The sequence below is a fragment of the Suncus etruscus genome, chromosome 7 (assembly GCF_024139225.1).
Source record: "Suncus etruscus isolate mSunEtr1 chromosome 7, mSunEtr1.pri.cur, whole genome shotgun sequence".
Taxonomy (NCBI): Eukaryota; Metazoa; Chordata; class Mammalia; order Eulipotyphla; family Soricidae; genus Suncus; species Suncus etruscus.
The window spans coordinates 35,461,229-35,481,448 of record NC_064854.1 but is presented as its reverse complement, the minus strand read 5'-3'; the positions used below and the strand labels follow the sequence as shown (position 1 = coordinate 35,481,448).

The 20,220-nt window shown below is 39.2% G+C and overlaps 1 protein-coding gene and 1 long non-coding RNA gene across 2 annotated transcripts in view; both read left to right on the top strand.

The window, feature by feature from the left end:
• The window catches only part of EPC1 (enhancer of polycomb homolog 1), a 66,192-nt gene extending 53,881 nt beyond the window's left edge, over positions 1–12,311 (top strand). Inside the window, 4 exon segments of the mRNA XM_049777171.1 lie at positions 7,103–7,221; positions 8,200–8,341; positions 8,441–8,804; positions 10,945–12,311. Coding sequence (XP_049633128.1) covers positions 7,103–7,221; positions 8,200–8,341; positions 8,441–8,804; positions 10,945–11,017 — 698 coding nt within the window. The 3' untranslated portion in view covers positions 11,018–12,311.
• The window catches only part of LOC126013953 (uncharacterized), a 252,752-nt gene that overhangs the window by 207,370 nt on the left and 25,162 nt on the right, over positions 1–20,220 (top strand). The gene's annotated exons all lie outside the window — the stretch shown is intronic.

Here is a 20,220-nt window from a genome sequence, read left to right as displayed (position 1 = left end):
GTTCAAAATTTGAATTTCTAAGCCTCTACGAAAAGACATCATCTTGTTTTCTTTAAAGTTCATATATCTGTACTAAAGAGCTGATGCTTCTAAGCAAGTAGTAACATGTTGCCAGAAATATGTCCTTATCCTCAATATAACCACTTAATAATACAATTTACTTCAAGTTTGTAATATCAGATTTTAATTTTACTAGAAAGGAGCTCTGTAAATTTGAACTTTTTATTCTATTATATACTATATAGTTATTTATATAAATATTATATATATTATTATATACTGGAATAACTTTATTTTGTAAACATTGATTTTGTAAATTTGCAACGACTTTAAACATAATGTGTTTCAAAAATTTAAATAGACTCTCAGCAGTCTGAAGGTGTCACCATTGTGTATGGATTACATTGTTAAACAGGATTCTGTGAAAGATTTCACACTGAGGGATGGGGATGTAAGTATGTATGTAGCTCAGTAAAGCTCCCTTCAATGCATGTATAAGGCCCTGTCAATCCCAGCACTGCTCACACCCTGAAACTGCAGAGTAGAATATTTGACTACAGATGATCTTTCAAGTCATTCAAACCAGATCAATACATGTTTAATTAAATATGTACCCCATATTAATCTTGATAAACCCATTGTCATTTTGACAACAGACAGATCAGATTGGATTTCTAGGTGGCTTACAAACCTCAGAATTTTAAAAAAGAAAAGGAAAAAAACTACACAGAAAATGTAAAAAACAGAAACCTTAGACCTGTTCATTCAAGCTTAATGGTCAGGAAATTGTGCTTTTTTAAATAGGTCATATAGTCATTTTATGATATTTCTTTAAATTTTTTCCATGCAAAAACAATGTGTTCTACCTTGATATTGTTTGAAGAAATTTCTCTTTAAGGTCTATTTTGTTTGTTTGTTTTGGGAGCCACACCCAGCATTTGTATTGTAAATTTCTCTTTATGGTCTATTTTGTTTGTTTGTTTGTTTGTTTGTTTTGGGAGCCAAACCCAGCAGTGCTTAGGGATTAGTCCTGACTTGCATTCAGGGATCATCACTCCTGATGGGCACAGGGGACATATGAGATGCTGGGAATTAGACCTGGGTCAGTTGCTTGCAAGGAAATGCCCTATTCACTGTTGTAGCCCCTAAGAGCCATCTTTTAAAACTCCCCTCCCCCAACCTCCAGCACTGCAAGGAGTGATCCTGAGCACAAACTCAGCAGCAAGTTTTGAACACCACCAGGTGTGACACTCCCCCACTCTCACTCACACACAACAAAAAAGCTTCACCACTGCACAGGTGTCTCAACTCCACAGAAGATAGTGTCAGACAGTTTCAGTATCTCTATGCAGTGCCTTGTACCTGTGACCAGAGATATATGTACAGATCCTTGTAATCATTATCATAATCCAGAAAAGTTGCGTTTCTAGAATCTGTCTTATTCTTTGCCTATCTATCTCAGCCTCAAGTAACCACTTTGTCCATGTAAGTTAGTTTTGGCAAGGTTCAATTTTTATGTTCTATTTTGTGAACTTATTATATACATGCGTGAGTCCACATGATGTGAACCTCTGTTCGATTCCTTCACCTTGGTAGATTTTCAGATCCAACCACACAACACAAGTCCACAGAATTCCTTGGCTATTTCTCTCATGCCAAGTGTTATACTAAGTAGTGGGTATAAATTCATTTATTACTCATCTGATAATGGATATTTGGATTTCCAGTTTGAGCTGTTAATGAAATGGCTACGAATACGAACCCAGAAATGAAAAGTAACTTTAAAAAACACCTTCGACAAAAAAAAAATATATATATATATATATATATATATATCTTCGATTATTTAAATTTTTACCCCAAAGCAGCAGCGCTAGACACAAGTTTCTTTTTTTTTTTTTTTTTTTTTTTTTTTGTGGTTCTTGGGTCACACCCGGCAGTGCTCAGGGATTATTCCTGGCTCCAGGCTCAGAAATTGCTCCTGGCAGGCACAGGGGACCATATGGGGCACTGGGATTCGAACCGATGACCTCCTGCATGAAAGGCAAATGCCTTACCTCCATGCTATCTCTCCGGCCCCTAGACACAAGTTTCTAACCTCTGCCTAAGAACCTCCAGAAACAGCAAATTCAATGACTTTCTAGATCAAAGTATTCAACATTTCACCATATATTAAGCCTACTTCATTTTAATCTTCATAGTCATTTTTTTTGCCCTTGGAAGCATATTCAATAATTGTTAATGCTTTTCGATATTATAGTATCGTAAAGTGCTGCCATGCTCCTTTCTCAGCTTACACTCACACCTTCACAGTCTGTTTTCACTGCTTCCTCTTTATTACCAGATACTCTATCATAAGATGTTTCTCTAAAGTGTGGTTCACATTGTCAGTTTATACAAAATTTAATTTTTCCGGGGCAGGAGAGACAGAATGGAAGTAAGGTGTTTGCCTTGATTGCAGAAGGATGGTGGTTCGAATCCCAGCATCCCATATGGTCCCCCGAACCTGCCAGGAGCGATTTCTGAGCTTAGAGCCAGGAGTAACCCCTGTGTTCTGCCAGGTGTGACCCAAAAAAAAAATTATAATTTTCCCATACTTTCTACTACTTTACATATTTATGAACCCCCCCCAAGCTGACACTTCAAAACTAAATAAAGAAAGTAAGGAAGGAAGGAAGGAAGGAAGGAAGGAAGGAAGGAAGGAAGGAGAGAGAAAGAGAGAGAGAAAGAAAGAGAGAGAGAGAAAGAAAGAAAGAAAGAAAGAAAGAAAGAAAGAAAGAAAGAAAGAAAGAAAGAAAGAGAAAGAAAGAAGAAGAAGAAAGAAAGAAAGAAAGAAAGAAAGAAAGAAAGAGAAAAAGAAAGAAAAAAGAAAAAAGAAAGAAAGAAAGAAAGAAAAGAAAGAAAGAAAGAAAAGAAAGAAAGAAGAAAGAAAGAAAGAAAAAGAAAGAAAAAGAAAGAAAAAAGAAAAAGAAAGAAAGAAGAAAGAAAGAAAGAAAAGAAAGAAAAGATACTTCTGAGATAGAAGGTTATAGGAAGAAATTACCAAGGATACTTCTTGAGCTAAAAATTTTTTAAAGTTCTGGGGCCTGAGATATATTCCCTGAGCCTGCCAGGAGCGATTTCTGAGCATAGAGCCAGGAGTAACCCCTAAGCGCTGCCGGGTATGACCCAAAAACAAACAAAAGTTTTTTAAAGTTCTCTGAAAATATTCTGTTCAGAAATTTGGTCACTGGAGCCAGAGCAATAGCACCACAGGTAGGGCATTTGCTTTGCACACTGCCAACATGGGTTCAATCTCTGGCATCCCAGATGGTCTGCTCAGCACTCACAGGAGTGATTTCTGAGCATAGAGCCAGGAGTAACCTAAGAGTTCCACCGGGTATAACCCAAAAACAAAACAGAAAAAAATTTGGTCACAAAATCTCCCATCTTTTTAGAATTTGCAAACTTAACTGCCACACCATATTGGGAGGCAGACATAAAATTCTGAAAGTTTGCCTTGGTAGAGATTTAGAGAAATGCAATCTTTTTTTTTTCTTTAGTTTCTCTTTATCATCTGCTCTCAAAGTGCTCCAAATGAGTACTAGTGATGTAAAATGTTGGTTGCATTTTTATTTCTAATTCTATAGTGGGAAGAACTTAATATTTGTTAAAAACTAAATGTTGGAGGCTGGAGCAGTGGCGCGTAGTGGTAAGGCATCTGCCTTGCCGGCACTAGCCTAGGTCGGACTGCAGTTCAATCCCCAGGCGTCCCATATGGTCCCCCAATCCAGGAGCGATTTCTGAGCATATAGCCAGGAGTAACCCTTGAGCATCACCAGATGTGGCCCAAAAAAAGAAAGAAAAATATTGAATGTTACAAGTCCCTTAGATAGCAAGGAATAAATAAAATGTTTATTAGGTCAGAATTATTTAAGTTGTTTTCCATCTTACTGCTAGATTTCTTCTTTTTAGTGGGGAGTTGGGGTTTGGGGGCCACACCTGGCGGCGCTCAAGGGTTACTCCTGGCTCTGCACTCTGAAATCACTCTGGCAGGCTCAGAGGACTATATGGGATGCCAGGAATCACACCAGAGTCCATCCAAGGTTGACTGCATGCAAGGCAAATGCCATACTGCTGTGCTATATCTCCAGCCCCACTGCTAGATTTTTAATTAAAACACAAACTCCTGCATGCTTAAAATAGTTTTTTAGTTCATATAAGAATCTTAAATATATTGATTTCTTTTCTACATTTATAATGGCCTGACCTGGATAGAAATGCCCTTTCCCTAAAATTTTTACTAAGAGGTTCTACAAGAAAATTCAAGACATAGGTTCTCAAGTTTAGAAAGTTAAATCTTGGGGCTGGAGTGATAGCACAGTGGTAAGGTGTTTGCCTTGTCCTGCAGCCGGCCAGGGACAGACCTGTGTTTGTTTCCCAGCATCCCATATGGTCCCTCCCCCAAGCCTGCCAGGAGCAGTTTTTGAGCTCAGAGCCAGTGTAACACCTGAATGCTGCTGGGTGTGCCTGCCCCCCCAAAAAGTTACATATTAAAAAATTATCAGCAAAATGATATATTAAAATTTTTTTCTGTTTTTTTATGGGGCCAGAGCAATAGCAGTGTGTAGGGCTCTTGTCTTGCACACAGCCGACCCAGGTTCGATCTCTGGCATCCCATCTGGTCCCCAGAGTATGCCAGGAGTATTTCTGAGCACAAAACCAGGAAGTAACCCCTGAATACTGCCAGGTATGGCCCAAAAGACAGAAAAAATAATATTTTTGTTTTCAAGAAAAATAGAATTTTCTATTTGGGAGCCAGAGCAATAGCACAGTGGGTAGGATATTTATTTGTCTTGCACATGGACAACCTGCTTTGATCCCTAGCATTCCCATATAGTCCCTCAAGCCTGCCAGGAGCAATTTCTTGAGTGCAGAGCTAGGAGTAATCTATGAGTGATCTTAGGTGTGATCCAAAAACCCGAAGGAAAAATAATTATTTAAACAACTGCTTAAAGACTTTTTATAATGAAAGATTGATGTTATGTTAATCATTTATTTCTATAGCTTTTCTTCAACTTGTTAAACAGTACTTTGATTACTGTTGACAGTTATTTTTGATAGAGACTATCTTGGTTTTTTGTTTGTCTGTCTGTTTTGGTTTTTGGGTCACACCCGGCAGCACTCAGTGGTCACTCCTGGCTCTGTGCTCAGAAATAGCTCCTGGCAAGCTTGGAGGACCATATGGGATGCCAGGATTTGAACCACCATCCTTCTGCATGCAAGGCAAATGCTTTACCCCCATGCTATCTCTCCGGCCCCGACTATCTTGTTTTTAAAGGCATCTTTTTAAAATTCAGATCTGAAGATGGATGAAATGAATTCATCCAGAGATAGGTGTCAACTAAACAGATTTGTAGCGCACACAAAATAAGAATAAAAACAAAATCAGCAATAGAATTTTCCAACAGAATGTTTTCTGTTTTTATAGCCAAGAACTTAAATTCAACTTAAGTATAAGAGGCTGTAAAGATACTGATCATTTTCTAGTGGGAAGGTTATGTGCCTTGCATGCTGCTGACCCAGGTTCAATCCCTGGCATACCATATGATGCTGTGAGCCCGCCGGAGCAATTCCTGAACTCAGAACATAGCAACTCCTGAGAGCTGCCAGATGTAGCACAAATAAAACGTCCAAGTTTTTCTTAGATATCATTTTGTGATTCTTCTAAATATCCTTAATCATTTAGTAGCTCTACTAGGCAGACACTTGTATCCTTGGATAAAAAAAATTTTGAGTTACAAGTGAAATTATAAAATATTGTGAAGTGATATGCTAAATAACTAAATTATAAAAATGCAGTAAGGGGGCCCGGAGAGATAGCACAGTGGCATTTGCCTTGTGAGCAGCCAATCCAGGACCAAAGGTGGTTGGTTCGAATCCCGGTGTCCCATATGGTCCCCCGTGCCTGCCAGGAGCTATTTCTGAGCAGACAGCCAGGAGTAACCCCTGAGCACCGCCGGGTGTGACCCAAAAACCAAAAAAAAAAAAAAAAAAAATGCAGTAAGGACAGCAATCTATAAATTAGGTGACAGTATTTTTTAGATATTTAAATTTTTATCATTCAGGTTAGGGAAATTTGCATGATTTATAGATTCCCTGTCACTCAGGGATGCATGATAACCCTTTTTTTTCCCCCCTTTGAGATAATTACCCCAAATCACTGGCTTCTTAAAGACGCCTTTTGATGACAAGAATGTATGTACTTTTTCTTTTTTTCTTTTTTGTAATTGGCTAAAAAGAAAAAGGTTTCCTTTTTTAAAATGCACACACTTTGGGGGGGTTAATAAATGAACATTTTTTTGTTTGTTTTTTTTAGAACTGAGCTCTCCATAGACAAACATAAGTAGCATAACACAGTGTCTTTCCTCAGACATCATTCTGTACAGTAAATCAACATAAACAACTCCGTTCTTATTGACTGGATTTTTTCCAGGTGGGTTAATTGGGTGGGGAAAATTAATTAGCCTTAACCTTTGGAGCCTCTTTTCTTCCTGTTAAACTTAAAGGATGGGTATTTTAAAAAAAAAAAAAATTAAAATTAAAGAAAGGTAGCAAGTCAACAGCCTTGTATGTCATACAGAGGAAGTATTTGAATTGACTAAAGTTAGAAAATCTGTAGAACACAGATGCACAGAACTATTAGGGGTCATTGGTGCATTGTGAAATTAATATAAACTAGAAACCAAAGTGGTAATTGTAAAATTTCTTCTTGAGCTAAGTGCCAACCTGATTTCAGATATGTGAATTTAAAAAGCTGATCGTACCTTTGTACACTGTTTAGTATAAGTTGTCACAGCTTTACAGTGTGATTTGAAAATTGGGAACTGAGCAGTTTTCTTGGTGATTTAACTCAAGAGTCTTTAATTTTTACTTTCTTGAAATTCAAACCACTCTTGTTGAAATATGGTTCTAAAAATTTTGAAATTTTTGTTTGGAGGTAATCTTTAGTAGGATCACACACCTTTGTATGATTTTCTTTTAAAGCTGAAATTTGTTAATGATATAAGGTGCATATGATATCTGTACATTTTTATAAAATGCTTTTTTATTTTATGTCCAGCATTTACAGCCGAACAATACCAGCAACATCAACAGCAACTGGCACTAATGCAGAAACAGCAGCTTGCACAAATTCAGCAACAGCAAGCAAATAGTAATTCCTCCACCAACACTTCACAGGTGAGGGATTTGTCTGTCTTATGATTATCCCTCATTGTTTCCCACCAGAGTTCATCTCTAATTACCAACTGTTGTCATAGAACCTTGCATCTAACCAGCAGAAAAGTGGCTTTCGCCTGAATCTACATCATAGCCATTCTATACAGGGTTTAGAAAGAACCTTACAGGTGAGTATGGAAGCTGTCAACTCTGCTCCCTATTTTAAAAAGTAAAAACTAAAAAAAAAAAAATTGTTACATAGCATGGACACCCTATCTTCAGGTCTGACAAGAAGCTCTAAATATAACTCTTTAAAATACAGTACCCACTCATTCTTGGGTTTTAATTGCTATTAAAACCTTTTACAATTTAAAGTATTGAAAAACCTAATAAAGTTTGTTAAAATAACCTTTTTAACCATGAAACAAAAATCACTTTTAAAATAAAAGCATGATGAATGTTTGCTATTGAAACATTTTGTGCTTGAAGGATGAAATTTGAGCCTAAGGATCTTCAGGTACAAAAGTCAAGGGACCCTCCTAGCTTTAGGCTACATTATGTGATATTTTGCTATTCCTAAATGGAATATTTATTTTCTGTCCTAAAGGTATCTTTGGTTTTGTATATACATATATATTTGTGTGTTAGGGAAAAATAAGTTTAGATGCTGATTTCTATATCTTACGTGCTTGCAAATCACTGAAATGTTTTACTGGCATATTGTTGAATATGTTGTATTGGAGGTTTGCTGTTACCTTACTATAGATGTGTTAATTGGCTTGTTATATATTTTTACATGAAGACCTCAAGGTAGAAAAGGATTAATTGATAATCCTTGAGGTACAGATTTTCTAATGATGACTATCAATACAGATCAGGTATTTCAGTGGTTTGTCTCTTGTATTATACTCAAGATTTTTGGTATTAAAGCTGGTTAGCTTTAATAGTAATCTAAGATTAGATGATACTTATTGTGTTTGTTTTGTATTTTCTTTTTAGGGTTTTGTTTCCAAGACTTTGGATTCTGCTAGTGCTCAATTTGCTGCTTCTGCTTTGGTGACATCAGAACAACTGATGGGATTCAAGATGAAGGATGATGTGGTGCTTGGAATTGGGGTGAATGGCGTCCTTCCGGCCTCAGGTAAGGATAGAAACATTTCCTCTGGGACTATTCATAATATGTATCTGTAACACAAACTGACATTTTCCACATTATTTACACTCCTTTCTTTTCCTCTAGGAGTATACAAGGGCTTACACCTCAGTAGTACTACACCAACAGCACTTGTGCATACAAGTTCGTCAACGGCAGGTTCAACTTTGTTACAACCTTCTAACATGACACAGACTTCAACTTCCCACAGTGCTCTGAGTCATCAAGTAACTGCTGCCAGTTCTGCAACAACTCAGGTTCTGATTGGGAACAACATTCGATTAACTGTACCTTCATCAGTTGCCACTGTAAACTCTATTGCCCCCATAAATGCACGACATATACCTAGGACTTTAAGTGCTGTTCCATCGTCTGCCTTAAAGCTGGCTGCCGCAGCAAACTGTCAAGTTTCTAAGGTTCCATCTTCATCCTCTGTAGATTCAGTTCCAAGGTTAGTAGTTTATGACTAATAAAATGTCTACATCTAAAGTGTTTGGAAAATATGAGCTCTATCTTGAATTCTTTGGCTTTGTACAACACTTTCTGAGATTGATTTATAAACAGTTGAATGTAATTTAGCAATGTTGAAGTTGTAATCCAAAGATGACATTTAAACACCACTTTCTTATATAGTAGCTGGCCTTTTTCTTACACTTTTGGATGTATTGAGTTCTTTTTAGGATGTTCCTTTCAATTTGATTTCTTTCACAGCTTGTGTTGACAGATTGATAGAACCTGCCATGGATAGTATGCTGAAGCTGCTTTTAATGTCAAACCTTATGTGCCAGGTCAATTTCTAATCTTCTTTATTTCCTGTTTCTAACTTGTTTTGGATTTCAGTAGACAGTATATAATGTTTATTTAGGTTCTACTCTGTTTTAAATTTTAAGAGTAATTAAAACCCTTCTGTTTGCAGAGTACTATGGGGGAAATAAAGTTCAGATTACTTGGAAGACAAACAGAATTAAGGAAGTTAATGTTTATTGTATATGAGTTCACTGAAAATCATTCTGGAGGGTTTCATAAAGCTTTTTATGTCTAAAATTGTTAGATAATAGGTATAATTTCAATATAAGAAAAAACCTTGTACATCTGATTGTTTCTGTAATCTACAAAATAAAATCATTTTTGATCCAGGGTAGTATTTGGTTTGGCAGAGAAAAGGAGATAGAATTGCAGGGAAAATATGAGCAAGTAAATTAGTTGTTCTGAGGTTTAAAAAGGTTCTTAGTTGAAAGGAGAATAGCAGGAGGAAACCAAGCTTTGGAAAGCCTTTGCTGCTCTGTGTGATTCAGAAATTCCTCCCCTTAAGTGTGACCTAGTACACTGAGTAGGGTGAGTGCCTTGCACATGGTCAAAGTTGGGTTCGATCTTCAGTACCCCAGATAGATGGTCCCCCACCTCCAAGTCACACCTGGAGTGATCCCTGACACAAAAGTAAAAATTAACCCTTAGCACAGCTGAGTGTGACCCAAAAAACAATAATAAATATGTATTTAAATATATGGTGCATGATCTTCATGGTGGCCATAAAAACCTGAAACTTTGTTGTTTGTTTTGGTTTTAGTTTGCCGGAACATGCCTGGCAATGAATGGTTAGAGGTTACTCCTGGCTGCAGTGGGTTGACTGCATGCTAGGCCAGCACCCTTACCCACTGTAGCTTTGGCTCCTTATGTGGAACTTGTTAAATCAGTTTAATCCATTTTTTGTAAAGTTGTAGGGACTGACTTCAGAGTTACCAGATTTCCAAACACTAAGTTGTGTTGGTGCCAAATCAATTAAAACTTTCATCATCTGGGACCGGAGAGAGAGCACAGCGTTAGGGCGTTTGCCTTACATGCGGCCAACCCGGGAGGTGCCTGGTTTGATTCCTGGCATCCCATCCCATATGGTCCTCCAGCCTGCCAGGGGCAGTTTCTGAGTGCAGAGCCAGAAAGACCCCTGAGCTCCGCTGGGTGTGGCCCAGAAGCCAATCAGTCAATGAATCAATCAATCAATCAAGCTAAAAAAAAAACTTTCATCATCTTGGGGCTAGCGAGAGAACTCAGTGGGCTGGGTTCATGCTTTGCATACAGACAACCACCCAGGTTCAGTCCTGACACCACATGGTCCCAGATAGGCGCTTCTGCCTTCAATAAAAATTAAAAACATCCAAAAATCACTCCTACAGATTTCTAGTGTTGTCACTTGGTTTGATACTTCAACTGTTTCTTTAAAAAAAAAAAAAAGCATGAGCTCTGTCTACTGTTACTAGTTCAGTGTCTGTCCTACTCACTTTGACTTACAGAATCCTGAAATGAAGTCCTCAGTCACTTTTTAAAAACTGTTATGAAAGGGAAAAAAACTCCAAGCCAAACCTTGAAAATCTAGTTTTCATTCCCACTCTAATTTTGTTGGTAATAGAGTTGACTGTATACTCTGTAGAGGCCATAAAGGTTCATGTTCATGGTCCTCTACTTGCTGATTATTCCCCAAAGAGTCAGCTTTTATTTCTCATGTTAAAAATAAATAAATAAATAAAGCAACGGCACTTTTTGACTTTAAATTAATATGTTTCACGTGAGTAATATCTTCCATTTTGTTTTAACAGGGAAAATCATGAGTCAGAAAAGCCAGCACTCAACAACATAGCAGACAATACAGTAGCGATGGAGGTGACGTAGCTTCCTCAGGAGTGGATCTGCAGCCTGGGGACTTGATTAGGTGCTATGCATCAGTAGCATTTTGAATGCAAGGGATGATGGAATGCAACACATGCGTTTCTGTGGCAGCTGTGGGGACTTAACAGCAATGCTCATCTCATGCTTCAATTTTTCTTTTCTTACTGTTAATAGGAAAAAATCAACATCTGTAAATTAAGAATACAGCAATTATCTGTACAGTACTGCATATTTGTAATACCCTTGTATATATGTTACTTGAATACAGAAATGTTCATTTGTGATGCTTTGCACTTGGGGGTGGGGGGTGGGAGGGAAATAAATTGCAACAAAGAGTGTGAGATGTGAGATTGTATAGAGATGAAGTGTCATCACATCATGTGCATGGTGCGGAACCTGCTGTTTTATCTATTTATTGTGCCGTGTTTACAGTTTTTTGTACACTGTACCTTCATTGGTTCCTGTGCTGTAGTAAATGTGTTAGGTAGCTGTGGACTCCTTGGTATTTTGTAAATGGTATAACATAACTTGGTTCCCCTCTGGGTCCCTGAGTTTTCTGTGTATCATGTGAAAAAAAATGGTGACATACATACAGAATTTTACAAAAAAAAAGGCATCAGTTTTTTTTTAATGGGGAATGTACTGTTAATGGGGATCTTCCTGGTCTACTACTATCATTAGGACAAAGTAACAAGCTAAAAATGAAGTCTCTTGAATCTTCCCATCCCCACTTTCCCGCAGAACTGTGGGTCGTTTCTGGTACTTAAAGCACTAATGTTATGTTGCTGCTCTACAAACAGCCCGTGGTCCCATTTCCTTCCACACCAAAAAGTGTTCAATCAAGTATGCAAATGGAGTCCTTACAACTGGAGTTTATGTTGTCTCGCCCTTTTTTTAGCACAAAAGAATTGTACTTTTTTATTGTCGAATTGTTTAAAAGACTTCATTCTTTACTTGTTCTTACAAAAAGGATATAAGGGAGAAGAATGCAGTAATTGCTGTACGTGTATCATCATTCCAGTTTCTAAAAACAGCCAACCAGCTTTTTTCCTTTTAAGATTCTCCAGAAGGCTGCAAGGCCAGAACCACAAATATCGGGTGCCTTCCTTTGGAAATATTTGACTTCTCTTCTGTGAAGAGAATGGTACTTAACAGACTACTACTAGTGCTTTGTCAGTACCGAAGTCTGAATGCCCAGTCCAATGGCATACATTATCCTTAAGGTTTTTAATCCCACCTGGAAAAAATTGTGATAGAATTCTCACAAAATAAACCCAGGGCATTACATGTTGACAAACGAATGTGTAGTGGTCTTTTACTTTTATTTTCAACCGAAGAATTTCTGTGTGTCTTGAGTCAGAATCTTTCAGTACAGAGGGGACTTGGGAATAATAGTGATGGCTTAAAAAAAAATAGTGGTGGCTTTATCCAACAATTCTGTATTGAGATAACTATGAGGCTGTATTACTACACTAATGGGGAAAAATTGCTGTCCTCTTGGCATTTGTAATCTTGTTGGGTAATTGAAAAAAATAGTAAAACTTAAATTGTTATGGTAAGAGAAATGGTAAGTATTTTGGGGTGTGGGAGTGAAGCAAAGAAGAGAGAAGCATTGCTTAGATAGGTGGACCTTGTAGTTTCAAGTAGGGTGGTAAGAAGGATTTATTTATAAGGATGGCTACATTTGTTAAGTCTTACTCTAGTTGTTCCAGGGTAGAGTAAGTAGAGATCCGGAGGTTGGAGTATGCCTGGTTTGCTCAAAAAACTAAAGTATGGCTGATGCTGAGGCAGAGGAGAGAGTGGCCAAAGTATAGAGGAGTGGGTGACTTGATCTTCACTATTACATGCCTCACTCAGGTACTCACAGTGTACTAGAGGATCCCAGCACTATCAGATCAGAGCTTGCCTTAAACCATAGCATTGAGCCAATTAGGCTAAGTACTAAAGAAGTCAGTTGCGTATAAAAGACTGGAGTCTGCTAAGAGCTGGGCTGGAGAGTAAACTTTGGTGTCATTTTATAGTTAAGTCATTAATTAGGAGCTGAAGAGATGGTACAATTGGGTAGGCTGCTTTCTTTGCACTTAGCCAAGGATTCAATCCCAGCACCCCATATAGTTCCCCAAACTAGTCAGGAGCAAGCCCCGAGCAGTGCCACGTGTGACCCAAAAACCAAAACCAACACCACCACCACCACCCCAGTAAAAGTTGTGAATTTGTGTGAGATCAAGCATGGAATTCAGTCTTGGTATAACAGCACCTGATTTGGTCTTCTAAGTGTTATTTTTACCTTTGGGAAATGCTCATTCCATAAAACATTTCCAATTGGATGGAATAGCTAATTTTTGTTGATTGTAAATTCTTGAAGGAGTATAAAGACTTCTTTTTTATACATATATTTAAAGGGCTTTATTTTAGTTCCAATTGTGACTGATCATTTAAACTGCTAGCTGAAATATACGCAAAACTAGAATTAAGATTAAAATTTTTAGGGGTTAGGGAGATGGTACAATGGGTAGTAGGTAGCCTGACCTGGGTTTGATTCCTGGCATCCCATGTGGTCTCCCAAACCGACCAGAATTAGACCCTGAGCATCCCTGAGTGTGAAACCCTGCTCACACTGCCGAAGTAAAAAAAATTTAAACACTTGAATATAAAATGAAACCTTAAGCTTTCAGTGTCTGTTGCCATGAGCAAACTTAAAAGTGGATTGAGAAACATGAAAGTCCTCATCAAAAATTCCTTGTAGGAATTTCAAATGGAGTCTGGAACTGGGGCTGAGAAATGACTAGGTGACTAGGGAATTAGTGAAGTCTGGTAGCCATATAGCACTTTTAATTTGACCACCAAGTCTAAGATGCAGAGAAGATACAAATTAGTTGGTTTGAGTTTTAAAATAAGGAAATCTCAAAAATGAGCACAGTCTCTTGAATTTCTTGCCATTCTTCCAGATATCTCTTGTGGACTTAAAAGATCAACTGAATCACAAATGGCCTTCTAGGGAAAAAAATAAATGATCAAAGAACCTTGACAACTAGTTAATATCATTGAGTATTTGCTTCCTATGAAGTAGTTATCATTTAATCCACAAATCTTTTAGGTAGGTGGTAGATTAAGGTTAAATAATGATTGATGAACTGGGATTTGAATTCATCCACTTCACTCAAAACAGTTGCTGTTTGCTCCGACTATCAATGGTCCTCAAACTACGGCGCGCGGGCCACATATTGTATTTATTCCCATTTTGTTTCCTCACTTCTAAATAAGATATATGCAGTGTGCATAGAAATTTGTTCATATTTTTTTTCTATAATCTGGCCCTCCAACAGTCTGAAGGGCAGTGAACTGGCTCCCTGTTTAAAAAGTTTGAGGACCCCTGTAAGTCTGCAAACTATTTTCATCAGTTTCCTTAGTAAACATTGCTGCTCTTTCTAAAGGAGTTGTTACCATTGATACCTATTTTTGCTATGCATTTTGTCTTAGTAACAACCAAAAACGGACTCTACACTAGATTAGAAAGGTTTACTGAACTTCAGGTGTAGTTTATGAACATTATAATGGGTATAGTGCTACAATCTTACTCTGTTAGTATTCACAGGAATAGAAAAATTACATATTGACCTGTGTAAATTCAGTAATCGTTCAGTTTTCTTAACTTGAAAATAATAGTGGTGATTCAACAAACTATGCTAAGTACTAGGTAGAAATTGGGGCCAAAATAAAGTCCTTTCTCATGTAGTTGCCTCTCTAGTTGAATATGCACTGAAAAATAGACTAGGCAAATTAAATGTCTTTAGACTAAAACTAAGATAAAATGTCAACTACAATGCTACCTCAATCTGAAGATTGGGATTGGGGGGATTGGCTGTGTGTGTGCGGAGGGGGGGGGGGGATTGATCCTCCCAGGTACTCAGGATGTCTGGGATCACCAGGATTCAGTGCTGTTAGGCCCCTGTGGTGCTAAGGATTACCTAAACCACCCCCAGCCATGCTTGGGCCTCCAGAGGCCCGAGTAGGCAGTTAGACCCATACACAATGATATTAAATGCTAATAGTCTCGTGCTAATAATACTAGGTAATTTTGGGGACTAGAGCAATACTACAGGGAATAGGGTGCTTGCTTTCATTCACGTGGCTGACTCGGGTTCTACCCCAGCATGCCATATGGTCCCCAGAGCCTGCCAGGAGTGATCTCTGAATGCAGAGCCCTGTGCACTGCTGGGTGTAGCCCAATCCAAAACAAATAAGATGACCTCATTCAGATGTGTTATATAAAGAAACAAAACAAGGAAGTAAGCCAGGTCCAGGGAAAACAACCCCTTGGACTCTGCCCATCAAACCGAGGTAATCGAAGGGTGAAGGGGTGGAGCCAGTAGAAAAACTGAGACTGGAGGAATAGTACTGGAATTTCAATGGTAAGTATGGTGGTAGTATGCTGTTAAGCACCGATGCTTTTGGAAACTACAATGCTACCTCAAAAAATAGTAATTTGCTGAAGCGGTGGCATAAGCTGTAGGGCATCTGTCTGCCTTGCTCACACTAACCTAGGACAGACTGAGGTTGGTTCCCCAGATTCCCATATGGTCCCCCAAGCCAGGGGCGATTTCTGAGCACATAGCCAGGAGTAATCCCTGAGCGTCGCTGGGTGTGACCCAAAAGTAAAAAATACAGTAATAAAATAAGTGCCAGTATTCACAACTGAAAGGCATAAGTTATTTTTGTTTGTTTGCTTTTGTTTTTGGGTCACACCCGGCAGTGCTCAGGGGTTACTCCTGGTTCTGCGCTCAGAAATCGCTCCTGGCAGGCTCAGGGGACCATATGGGATGTAGGGATTTGAACCACCGTCCTTCTGCATGAAAGGTAAACGCCCTACCTCCATGCTATCTCTCTGGCCCCAGGCTTAAGTTAACTGTATTGAAAGGAGAAAAAAATCAACCTATATACTGATTACATGGAACTCCTGTAAATCTATAAGTAGTTTTAAATAAAAGGATGAAGAAGGTTCTGTACTGTTAAAAAAATATATATAGCTAGATGGGCTGGAAAGAGTTCAAGTTAAGTACATGATTTGCATGCAAGAGTTAGGAGCTTGGAGTCCTTAAGAGATTAAATTCCATTGTCTAGGAGCTGTGAAGATTGTACAAAGGGTTAAGGCACTTGCCTTGCACGAAGCTCCTGACCCTTCTTCAATCCCAGACAATACTGCTAGGGGCAGCATTTCCTGAGAAAGCACCAGAAATGAGCCCTGAGTACTGCTAGATGTAGCTCAAATTCCAAATCGATCAAAGTGTGTTTCTGAAATAATAAAGAAGCAGCTCTGGGAACCAGAGAAACTCAGGGGATAAGATACTTGCTTTGCTTACAAAACCAACCTTGTTCAGAGACCCCCTAAACACCTCCAGGAGAGACCCCTGAGGACAGACATAGAAAATATCCTGAGGACAGCAGGTATAGCCCCCCCCCATACCTAAAAACTTTATCTCTAAAACAAGAAAAAAAATGTCTATGTTTTGACTAGAATTAATAAGAATATGCAAGGTTATCCTTGGGCCATTCCTTAAAAGGACTAAAGGACTAATTTTCCTGATAAAGTTAGTCATGTGGAAATTGGGAAATAATTTATAGTTAAATATCTGCAAGTTTTATGTTTGCCAAATAATGTAACATACAGATGCCACCTTTATTTCCTGCTCTTCCTATTATTAGCACTCAAGTGACTCACTTCACTGGACCAGACTCAAAAAGAAAAATAAAATCTACCCAGTGCCGGAGCCAGCTCTTCTCACTGACTCATAGAAATCTATCATTCAAGTCTCAGGACATTTTATGAAGTAATTTTTAGGCTGTTCAAAGATCAACTGTCTAAAGTTAAAGTGAATCAATTGAAAATATAGTAGGTCCTGGACTGGAGAGATAGCATGGAGGTGGGGCATTTGCCTTGCATGCAGAAGGACAGTGGTTCAAATCCCGGAATCCCATATGGTCCCCTGTGCCTGCCAGGAGCAATTTCTGAGCATAGAGCCAGGAGTACTCCTGAGTGCTGCCGGATTTGACCCAAAAAAAAAACAAAAAAAAAAAAAACAGAGGGGTTCATACAGTATTGCTAAGATTGAAAGAGAAATATTTGGGGCTGGAGAGATAGCATGGAGGTAAGGCGTTTGCCTTTCATGCAGAAGGTCATCGGTTCGAATCCCAGCGTCCCATATGGTCTCCTGTGCCTGCCAGGAGCAATTTCTGAGCATGGAGCCAGGAATAACCCCTGAGCACTGCCGGGTGTGACCCAAAAACCACAAAAAAAAAAAAAAAAAAAAGAAAGAAAATATTTACGGAGATGCCCTTGCCATTCAAGGGAGAGAGAGTCCCCCCAAATTTCTGGCACCAGGAACCCAACTTAGGTGGCACAAATCTTGACTTCCAAGTGGAGCAGTCCAGGGAAAAGTGAGACATTAGTATCACCTATGTGTTTGGGCCTTCTGAATCATACCTGACTATTCATTCCTGGTAAGACTGAGGGGACCCTGTGTGGTTCAAGGAATAAAACTGGTGTCAGAGGATAGAACGGGTGTTAGGCAAGTACTTAAACCCCTATCCTATCTCTCTGGCACACCAATTTGAAAAGAACTTAACAGGAGCCTCTTTGTTTAGTTTCTGAGTCCCACCGGGCAATGCTCAGGTTACTCCTGATTCTACACTCAGAAATTATTCCTGGTTCCACATGGGGGACCATCTGGGATACTAAGATGGAACTCAAGTTAGCTGTGTGCAAGGCAAGAGCCCTATCAGTACCTCCTGCTATTGTTGTCATTGAAAATACAGCTGATCTCCATGAGGCCAGAGAGCTGTGATAGTTTGTGGTGGCTACTAAAGCCATTTCAATGGCTTCTCTCCCAGGACTTTCACTATCCAGGTGCAGAGTTAAGACTCCTGATGTTGCTGACCAAAAGACTGACTACCGGGCCCGGAGAGATAGCACAGCGGCGTTTGCCTTGCAAGCAGCCGATCCAGGACCAAAGGTGGTTGGTTCGAATCCCGGTGTCCCATATGGTCCCCCGTGCCTGCCAGGAGCTATTTCTGAGCAGACAGCCAGGAGTAACCCCTGAGCACCGCCGGGTGTGACCCCAAAACTAAAAAAAAAAAAAAAAAAAGACTGACTACCAACCTTTCCGGGAAGCCTCTTGGGTCAACCTGCCTGTGAACCTTGCTCAATGCAAGATGGATTCTCCTTTGTACATGAAGACAGCGCCCTCCCCTGTAGTAACAAGGGCATTCACTTGGATCTCAGGTGGGGTTAAGTAAGATCTGCACAGATGAGGCACCATCTCCCATGAACACCCAAGGGCGGTCATGGCTGACCTCTACTTCTATAGAGATATGGAGAAAATGGAAAAGACCAACTGCACCTTGAAGGTTGTGGTCACAGGGATATTAGCATTAAGGGGCTGCTCCAGCTCCTGAATTTATTGCTACTCAACCTGATGGAGCAGACAAATATGAAGGCACATGGGTGCCACCCTCCTGTCATCAGCCGCTTCCTGCTGAAAATGAAAGATCCAGCCTGCAGCTGAACACCAAAATAATTGCAAATATGTATGTGATCATGGGTTGATATTTAGTATACTTGAAGAAATCCAACAGCAACAATTAAAAAAAAAAACTCAACTAGAAAGCAAGGCACTTGAACATACATTCCTCCAAAGCTAGGCAAATAGCTAGTAAGGACAGAAAATGTATAAAATCTTTCGTTGTTAAGGAAATAAAATCAAAACTAACATGAGGCACCACTTCATTACTATTTACAACACGTGTGCAGAGAAAGCAATGCATACTGACAAGATTGTCAACAGCTCGAGAAACTAGAACCCTTATGAGCTGTTGATGGCAATGTCAAATGATGCAGCCACTTTGACAAACAGTATAGCGTTTTCTCAAAAATTAAAAATAGAACTCCCTTATGACCCAACAATTCTATAGCTGGTTACATGAATATTTTTAAATTAAAATTAAAGTCATATCAGTATTATAGTAATGAGGGGAGCAGAAAGAATACTGGGAGTTAGGTACTTTTCTTGAAGGCAGATAACACTAGTTCAGTCCTTGACAACACATGGTTCCCCAAGTCACACCAGTAGTTATTCCTGAATAGAGTCAGAAGTAAGCCCTAAGCACAGCCAGTGTGGTCCCAAAATCAAAACCCAATAGCAACCTGTAAAAGCCATGGTCGATGTGGGGAGTTGTTTAATGAACACAAAGTTGTGTGGTAGAAAGGAAGGAGGTCTGGGGCTGGAGCAATAACAGTAGATAAAGGGCTTTCCTTGCATGTGGCTGACTCAGGTTCATCGCTAGCATCCCATTTGAACTCCCAATCCTCTCCACGAGTGATTCCTGTCTGCAGAGCTAGGAATAAATCCCAATCACAGCCTGCCGAGCCCCTGCCCCAGAAGAATTCTAGAACTTGTGCATCAATGTAAATATTAAATATGTAAACATTGCATTGTACAATAGGCTAAAATAATATGATCTTATGTTACATTAATTGTACCACTGTTTAAAATATCAGAGATACTAGACACTCATATCATCACTTACCTGAGAGAGTGGAAGATTGGCAAAGGCAATGCCTTGAAAATAAGAGACCTTGGGGCCAATTCCCCCCCCCCCACACACACACACAGAAGGCCAAAAGCAAAATATCACTCATTGATCATTTTACTATATTAACTAGAAAAATCAGAATCTTAAGATTCAATCTACTGTATTTCTGTCACAGCTCCTTAGATGAGACGAGAGGACAATTGAGGTCATATGAAGGTGTCATTTCTCTTCACTGACTCCAGGAGAAAGGGACATAGACATGATATAGGACATGTATCAAGCTTGCCATTTCTTGTTTGAGCCGCAGCACAGCTGAGTTCAGCACAGACAGTTCTTTCTGCCCAAAACCACTTCTGTCCTTGTAGACACAGATCCCTAGTTTTGATTTGTGGCAGATGAATGGTCTTGCCACTCTTCTGACACTTACGCAGGACTTGCTCTTTGGGCAGGGTGTTGGCACTAACATAGGAAGTCACTGGTGCCCCCTTGTGGTAGACTTTGAGGAGTAAACCCAAAATCATAGAAAATGTGGGGAATTAACACAAAAACAGGGCACAGTGTGTTCACTTTGTGTTATGAAAGCCGGCAGGGAGAGGGAAGCAGGTCTGTGCCACCTC